This window comes from Primulina huaijiensis, chromosome 1 (assembly GCF_012295235.1).
Source record: "Primulina huaijiensis isolate GDHJ02 chromosome 1, ASM1229523v2, whole genome shotgun sequence".
Taxonomy (NCBI): Eukaryota; Viridiplantae; Streptophyta; class Magnoliopsida; order Lamiales; family Gesneriaceae; genus Primulina; species Primulina huaijiensis.
The window spans coordinates 6,674,884-6,683,636 of NC_133306.1; the positions used below are offsets into that span (position 1 = coordinate 6,674,884).

The 8,753-nt window shown below is 37.4% G+C and overlaps 3 protein-coding genes across 3 annotated transcripts; 1 reads left to right on the top strand and 2 right to left on the bottom strand.

Moving 5' to 3' along the window:
- Positions 1-301: 301 nt before the first annotated feature.
- Positions 302-1,102, top strand: LOC140975675 (uncharacterized). The gene has a single exon (XM_073439561.1). It carries the CDS (start codon positions 302-304, stop codon positions 1,100-1,102), a length of 801 nt encoding a protein of 266 aa, XP_073295662.1.
- Positions 1,103-1,229: 127 nt separating this feature from the next.
- Positions 1,230-4,551, bottom strand: LOC140975750 (acyl-CoA--sterol O-acyltransferase 1-like). The gene is made up of 3 exons (XM_073439670.1): positions 2,913-4,551; positions 2,006-2,684; positions 1,230-1,890 (listed from the first exon to the last, which is right to left on the bottom strand). Exons 2-3 carry the CDS (start codon positions 2,315-2,317, stop codon positions 1,531-1,533), a joined length of 672 nt encoding a protein of 223 aa, XP_073295771.1. The 5' UTR covers positions 2,318-2,684; positions 2,913-4,551; the 3' UTR covers positions 1,230-1,530.
- An 824-nt stretch (positions 4,552-5,375) lies between these two features.
- Positions 5,376-7,639, bottom strand: LOC140980550 (rho GDP-dissociation inhibitor 1-like). The gene is given in 6 exon segments (XM_073446443.1): positions 5,376-5,718; positions 5,899-6,023; positions 6,098-6,316; positions 6,963-7,029; positions 7,108-7,173; positions 7,176-7,639. Coding segments are annotated over 6 exon segments (702 nt in total). The 5' UTR covers positions 7,311-7,639; the 3' UTR covers positions 5,376-5,628.
- Between the last annotated feature and the right edge of the window lie 1,114 nt (positions 7,640-8,753).

The following is an 8,753-nucleotide window of genomic DNA, read 5'->3' on the forward strand; positions in this document are numbered from 1 at the left end:
ACACAAACACAGGAGAAGACAAACTTATTTGGCACCATGGAAGCAATGTCAAATATACGGTTCGGTCATGATATAAAAGCGCACGGGAACTATTAGATGTGGGAGAAAATAATGGGGTCTCCGGAGAATGGAAAAAGCTATGGAACCTGAAAATTCCACCAAAGGTGAAGGTTTTTATGTGGCGTGATATTCTACCAAAAATCGAGGAAACCTTCAAAAGTAACAAGTTATGGTCCCCATCTCTTGTGCAACCTGTGAAAATGAATGGGAGAATTCATGACATCAATTCATTTTCTGTCCAATGGCAAAAGCTTGCTGGGAAGAGCTTGGCACATGGAACCAAGTGTTCTCATTATCCAATGAAGCAGATGGTTTCGTCCAATGGATGTTCAAATTGTTCCAGAAAGTAGATGTTAGCACTCTTGAAAATATAGCAATGGTATTATGGGGCATATGGAGGGCTCGAAAAGACAAGCTATGGAACAAAATTGTTAAACCAGCTAAATTAGTGGTTAGCTTAGCGTTACAACTCTTGACAGATTGGAGAGAGGTGTGTAGCATCGAAAGAACTCAGGCTAGAACAAACCAACATGATGGGGAGAGAGTTACCTGGCAAAAACCACAAGCCCAAGCACTAAAATGCAACGTCGATGCATCAGTACATAATGGTTCAAGGAACATCGGGGTAGGAATGGTCCTTCGAGGCTCAGATGGACTATTCATTTCATCTAAAACTAATTTGTTATTTGGAAGAGTGGGAATTGAAGATGCAGAAGAAATGGCGTTCAAGGAAGCCCTTAGTTGGGTAGAAGGCATGAATGTTCAAGATGTAATCTTTGAGTCCGATTCTAAAGTAGTTGTTGAGGCAATAAACTTGGAAAGAGAAGATGACTCAGAATTTGGTGCAATTATCTCAGAGTGTCGTGAAGTACTTCGTCAAAGACCATCGTTCAGTGTCTGTTTCACACGTAGACAAGCAATCAAGGTTGCCCACAATCTTGCTAGGGCATCTTGTTTCTATGCTCGTCACTCGATCTGGAATACTCCTCCAGATTTTATCTTTGATGTTTTGAATGAAGACTGTAATTCTCTTGATTCTTAATAATATTTATTATTTTCACTCAAAAAAAATTATACTTACTTTATTTTACTTTATTTCCTGATAATTTATTCCTTGTCTCTTTTTAATTTGGACTTATTTCATCATATGATCCGTTTTACGTTTCAAAATTTGCACCAGAAAATTATTGCTCATTTGATTCCAACCCAATCCCAAATTGCTCACAAAAGCCCCCACTGCTGCATACTCAAGTATTCTATCATCAAACTTGTGTTGATCAATCAGCTCATGCAAAACCAACCACATAAATGTATGAAGCGAAAACACAAAAATCAGTGGTCCAATGATGAGTTGCAGCGGATCCCATTTTAAACCAAAATCCCTCTTCAAAACTTTCTCAACTAGACAGAAATTCCCATGTATTAAAAAGAACAACATTTTCCCCAAATAGTATAATACTAGCTCATGCGTTAAGGATGATACAAGAAATGTAGCCACCAACATGGCCACAATCTTCGCCTCCTTTTGGTATCCGGAAAACCATAAGCCGCGGAAGATGGTGGGTCGAATACAGTAGACCGGAGGACACTTGCAGACACGCCGTTCCATCTGTGCCTTAAGAAGTCTTGGAATGACGTCGATAGGTACGATTCGTTGAAAGGCGACTCAAACTTGATGCCTAACAAGATTTGGCATATGTTTGTCGTTATTCCTAAGAAGATTTCCAAACCAACGTATATGTAGAGACATATGAGGAACAGAGCGATCTTTCTTGGAAGATTGTCCTCGTGAGAGGCCACCACAGTAATCAAGAAGATGAAAAAACAAGCCTTTTTAAGTAGTTCAGAGGGGATTTTAACCAAGATTATTGTATATTTTAATACTACTTGGAGGGGATTTTAACCAAGATTATTGTATATTTTAATACTACTTGGAGAATCATCGTATCCCTCTAAATTCTCTTTGTCTTGAGTTTTCTTTCGATGGTTTTCTTCTTTGTCCGGAGAGGAATATAGGGCTGATTTTTGTTGGAGGATTTTGATCGGGAAACAAGAAATTAAGACAAAATGGTGAAGAGGGAGCGAGCGATGGATCGGATATTGAACCATATCCAAATACCAACTGAAGAAGCTTAAATGTGGTTAACCAAGTGCAGAGAAGGCAGTTGCACATGTAACATTTATCGAGTTCAGATTCAGTGGGTGGACCAAGAATATGCAAAACACCGGCAAAAACTTGAAGAATCTGAGTATACATTTGGGAACCATTTTAGCTACGGCATAGCAGTAGCATACTGATACTGAGACGTCTACAAGACCTTTTTTTTAAAAGCTAATTTTTTTTAAAAATGCATGTACAAGCATGCATGCACTTACTACCATAAATCACACATTTTCCAAATAAGAGAAGACTCGATACTGTAAATTGCTGCAGTAAAAAAAACATTTCTCAAAAATCCTGTCAAACATCAACATAAAAAAATTACATAGTTGAAAATACCCAACACACTCCTATCTGAAAAACATGATGTGCGGAAGAAATAAGGTCCTCGGGTTAGCGTGCGCAAATCCAGCACTGCCTACTCAGTCTTCGGCACCTCCAGTCTCCTGATCAACGAACTCACCTGCATCATTCACACCTAGTGAACCTAAAGACTCAACACATCTGTAACGTTATAGCAAATACATATACATAACAGGCAACGGTGAAAAGTACTGTAATAAAATACATTTCATGATCTTATAAAATCGTATACATAATCATGGTTTGATAAAGCATAAACATTTCATAATGTATCTCCACATATCAACATATTCGTGTTTGTTTTCTTAATTTGAATTCCATTCATTACCTGTGACTTTCGTATCATCGTATTAGGCGATGGATCCATCTACATGCAATCGCGGTACCCGACGGCGGAGACATCAGCGACAACATTACCCGCCCACTGAGCCTTGGCCTTACATTCATCGTATTAATGTATTCATATTAGTCACAACCAACTCACTTCTTTCAAAAACATGTCATCATATTCATTACTTAATAAAAACATGCATTTACACAAACTTTCCTTCAAATCACGCATGCAACGTATTTTCGTATTTACATAAAAATTCGTATCCATAATATCATAAATGTTAAAACATGCAAAATCGTGTTTAGGGCGCCGCCAAGACTGCTAACTCTACCCGAAGATGACCAAACTTAAATCATAACTCAAAGGTACCTAACAAGCTTCGTGTCAGCTAATCTAACCCTCGCTAAACTTGATCATAACAATGTATTAATACCCAAACAAGACAATAGCACTTAAACCTAAAGCTCCTCAAACCCAAGTCCAGCGCCTAGGCACTGACACTGTGACGCTGCGGTGCTTGATTAGCGCCTAGGCGCCCGGCATCAGCGCTGCTGCGCTCCTAATTCGAAGCACAAGCGCTGCGGCGCCTAAAGAACAGCGCCGCAAGGCGCCCCAAACACCTCAAATCCAACTTCTACCCTACTGTCAACCAAACCGAACCAGCCTCAAACCAACACTTATTGGCCCACCTTGGACCCCTCCTGGACCAATCTAGCCAAGGACCCTAGCCCCCATACATGCTGTTACACAATCTTTCCCTCAAGCTCACCAACTCCGAACCCTAATCACCGACATATCCTTTGCTTCGCCCTTAGCCTCACGACCAGCAACCTAGGAACCCTTCCCAGCCTTGACACGGACCCACCAGGGTCTGAGCCATGGCCTGGACCGAGCCCATGCTTGCTGCTCCCATCCCTTTCTCTCGATCTAACCATAACAAACCTTCCCTATCTAAAAACCCATCGGCCTTAACCTTAACCCGACTGAGACTCGACTGCAGCATCATGTCCTCTTCATTCTCGTCCTAGGCAGTCCCCTAACATCCCTTTCGACAGCCCCCTTGCACAAACACATGAAAAACGTGAGATATATGCATAAACATACGAATTTCATGACAAACCGTAGTAAAAAAATGTTTTAACATGCAAGGATCAAGCATTCTATATACATGGAACACATCACAACACATTTATGACATAAATGATGCGAGAAAGAAGATACATGGCGTGCTTTGATGATTATACGCTTGAAAACTCGAAAAACTACGCGCGGGACGTGAACCAGAGAGGTGGGGAAGAAGTTATTCTTTGAAAATCCTTGTAGAACTCGATGGAGGCTGCTGGTTTTTCTTTGAAAAGAGGCTGATGAATGCTGCTGAATGAGGGAGGGGCGGCCGTGTTTAGGATTATGGTTTGATTTAGTAAGGTTTAAGTAGATGATTATTACATTAATGGGCCCTAATTAAAATTTAAAAGGTTTTGAGTCCATTAAGCATTAAAACAAACCCATCAAGCCCAATAACACTCCCGAAAATATTTCGTTTAGGTACGTTTTTGAAAATGATGTCCGAACCCTCAAAAAGTCCTCCGAATCGATAAAATTTGTGTACCAGTTAACCATATAACTCGACGAGTAAAAATACCCACCAAGTCCCCTTTTTCGAAATGCCCTTTAAAAAATCTCATATTAAATAATTAAAATTAATTATTCAATAAAAATATTTTTCATGACTATCCCCGGTCTTCTTTCATCGTTCAAGCGCAAAATGCAATTTAAAACCATAATGCACGAAACTTAATAATAATCCTGAAATAACCCTACCCATGCAATAATCATGTATGAAATGCATAAAATTCATTAAACACATATTTTTAAATAAAACCCTAGATTGCATGCAGTTGAGTTACGTGATTCGAATTTCCTAAACCTTACAGATACATAGATTGATGACCATACCATCAAGAAATTATGGATTTCTTGAATTAATTATTTCCTTTCAATTTTTCTCGTGGGGTCTAATTATCATTTCTTTTCCGGGAAGATTTTAGAAATGTGGTCGATAAATATATATTTGAATGTGAAGCGAGTGAAGCATGCATTCTTTGAGACGCCAAGATTTCTGTCCTTTTTCGGGCTTAGTTCATTATAAACTACAGTATAACAGTTGAGATTTTTGTTCATGGGATAAAGTCAAAGAAGAGAAGAAGCTGGAAGTTTCCTTTTTCGGGCTTAGTTCATGTGAAACTGCAGTAGAACAATTGAGATTCACTGGTAATTCTCTACAACATATTTTTGTTCATGGGATAAAGATAAAAGAAGAGAAGAAGCTGGAAGTTTTAACAGAGCACTCATGCATGTTACACCAGCTTCAAGATTCCAACTAGGATACAGGATTTACGTGGGCAGGCAAGATAGGTTAAAATTGGGACTAAAACTTGACTCGTTTTGCTCTATCAATTAGCTGAAATCTAGCCACTTAAACATAGAAAAAATGACGAGATTTGCTAAATTGTCAGGTCAAGAACAACACTTCATAAGACAATCAACAAATGACAAACTGGTTGTATGATCTACCGGCTTTCCAATCTCAGAAAAGAACTCTTCCTGATTCTATTGTCTCCTCAGATCACATACCAAGTCCCAACAATGAAAAGAAAAGGCTCTAGAAAGCGAGACGAGAGCAACAAAAGGAAAATTCTTAAGCTACTATTTAGCCACAATCTTTTGTTGACTGCCAGTCTTTCTTGATTTCAAATGTATAATTCAGCTCCAAGTAGCATCTGTTATCATCATCAAGGAACTGAACGCATGGTAAAAGATGTCAGTATGAATTACACTACGCATTTGCTTACCTTTTAGAATGCAACATTCACATATAAAACATAGATACTTTTCAAGATTCAGATGGTTCATTTTCTATTTGCTGCATCTATGATATGCATCTGGTAAGTCATTACACGCTAAAGCTATAGTTACAAACCTGTGTTTTCGCTGAATACGATCCTCGAGCAAATATGCCAGAAGGGGTCATTTCTTCTGGCATTTCGTGGCTATAAGCCTCTGGCTGAGGACTGAAGGTTCCAATCATCTCTTTCGTGTTGTCCACTGGAGGAAAAGGTTGATAAATAGAGAATCTAATTATTTGCCTGTTACACTAAAAGATAAACAAAGAAAAGAACCTTTGATGCCGGTTTTCCAGACAGTGTTCTTGTACTTGAGGCCTGATACGATGTTGTTGTTGACCTGGAACATAAAGTTGAGGCAATAATGGCTTCCCTCTTTCAGAGTAAACCAGGGGCCTTTCGGGTTCCCATCTTCAGGTATCGGAAGAATTATATCGTTCCTTCCGGGGGATTTGATTGCAAGGCTCAAGATTTTCACTTCTGGATCAAGCGTTTCTACAATGTTGTAGATTGCAGAAGACTTAAGTTGAAAGTTGTACAGGATAGCACAAACAGGGCTGGATTTAGTTGAAGGGTGAGTAGGGGCGAAAAATTCTTCAAGAAATTTTTGCGAATAGTTATCTTCTCGTTGGCTAAAATTCTGATAATCATTTCACGATTTTGACCCCCATAACAATTTCTTTAAATCAATAGAATTGATTACATAAAGAAAGTAAACATAAATTTAATACATAGATACAATCACAAATTCGAACATTCATCTTTAGAGGTACAAGATAATTGTTCTAAATAAAATAGTTAGGAATATTCCCCTGATATTTTTTAAAAAGTAAAGGATTGAAATAGATAAGTTGATCATGAGTTATTATAAGCTAAAATTATATGGACAAAATGATAAGTTAAAAGAATACAATGAATGTTCCTGTACTGCACAGATCAAATACAACGTAAAATTCTCTGATTATTTTAGCCAGAGAAGAATTTCGCTTTTAAGATCTCATATGTCCGCTATACTGTCTCTGTCTACATTATTTCTCCATGAAATTTTCTTCAGAAAAATGCGCCCAAGATTTGAGTTTTTAAAACGCAGGATATAGAACCGATGTGTAAGAATAGAAACAAAAATAACAACAATAATTACCTCCAACAGAGTTCACATCCACACTCCCAAGAAGCTGCTCCTTCCACCTCCTCAAACTCTCATCATCCTACATTGGCAACATTCTTATAAGATATAGATTTGGGCATGCTCAAAGAATCTACGTTTTCACCATAGAAACGCAAACCTTGTCTTTTTCGGACAGTTCTTTGAGGGTGCACTGCGGACCCAACTGTATCTTGGCTTCTGTTTCTACTGTATCTTGGCTTCTGTTTCTTCATCATCTTCATCCTCAGTGGCATAAAGGGTGTTACCATCGGTAATCGGGTCCCCCTTCTCATCAAATCCCATGCTTTTGGAACTTGACACAGCTCCGACAGCCAAAGACATGAACTCACATAATTCGTTCGATAAAAGAACCCAAAAAGTCACACAACCAATAAACTAGTGCTTTTAAAATGAGCTCAGATTCAAATGAAAAATGAGCCCAGATTCAAAAAAGACAAAGCAGAAAGAAACAAAAAGAAACTCTTTACATATATTTAAAATTAAATTATCCCACTGAGGAAAAGAAAGAATCCGATAAAGGGCGAAGAGAAACAGGATAAGTCCCCCAAAAGAAACCAACTAGAAAAGGACACGGGGAGAATCAAGAAAACGAAAATGAGAGAGAAGGAACGAAATTTGCTCGGGGGAAGTTCAAATAAAACTGGAAATGGTCATGTGGTGATCTGTGATTGCGATAAATCGGGGTATGAATGTACAAAAATTAAGAGAGCAGACAGACAGGTAAAAGGGTCAATTAAAAAAGAAGAGTGCAAGGATTCTGATTTTTTTTTTAAGAAATAAGGAGTTAGACTTTTGATTATTATATTAACTTCAATTAAATTTTTTAACTTAATTAATTTTCATTTTTTTTTCTTCTCGATCGACACACATATTTCTCCAATTAAAATTTACGAGTCATCTACCATTTTTTTCCCCAAATCGAGATCTGTAGACCCAAAATCAATTTAGTCGACCAAAAATCTACTTTAAGAAAAAATAAGAGTCCACCCAGAAGAATTGGTCGATCAAAATTAAGTTGGTCGACCAAGTATTACGACCAAGAATAATTCTTGGTCGACCAAACCAAGAAGAAATTCTTCTTGGTCAACTAATTTTGGTTGACCAAGAAGAATCCATAATTATATCATGTTTATTTTTTTATTATTATTTCATCTTGGTCGACCAAACCAAGAAGAAATTTTTTTTGGTCAACTAATTTTGGTTGACTAAGAAAATCCACCATTATGTCAAGTTGGTTTTTTTTTATTATTATCATTAATTTTTGTATATTCTAATTATCTTATTTCTTAATTTTTGTTGATTTTTGTAGGATATACCTTTGGGTCGACCCAAAAGCAAAGAAACAAGGTCGACCCAAAAACAACAATGTCTACTTTGTGTCGACCCAGCTAAATATGTGATTCATATGTTAAAACATGTAATATTATATAACATACTTGTGAAATTGTGATTCATATGTTAAAACATATAACATAATTGTGAAATTGTGGCTCATATGTCAAAACACATGTAATATAGTTGTGAAATTGTGACTCATATGTCATAACATGTAACATTATAGAACATACTTGTGAAGTTATGCGATTCATATGTTGAAAACATGCAACATTGGTTAAAATTGTGTAATTATCCGTCAAAATTAAGTAATTATCGGTCATATTTGTCAAATATATGGATTCATATGTTAGAAAAATGGTCGACCCAAAAGCAACCTTGATCGACCCAAAATCAACATGGGTCGACCCAGAGATTACCATGGTCGAC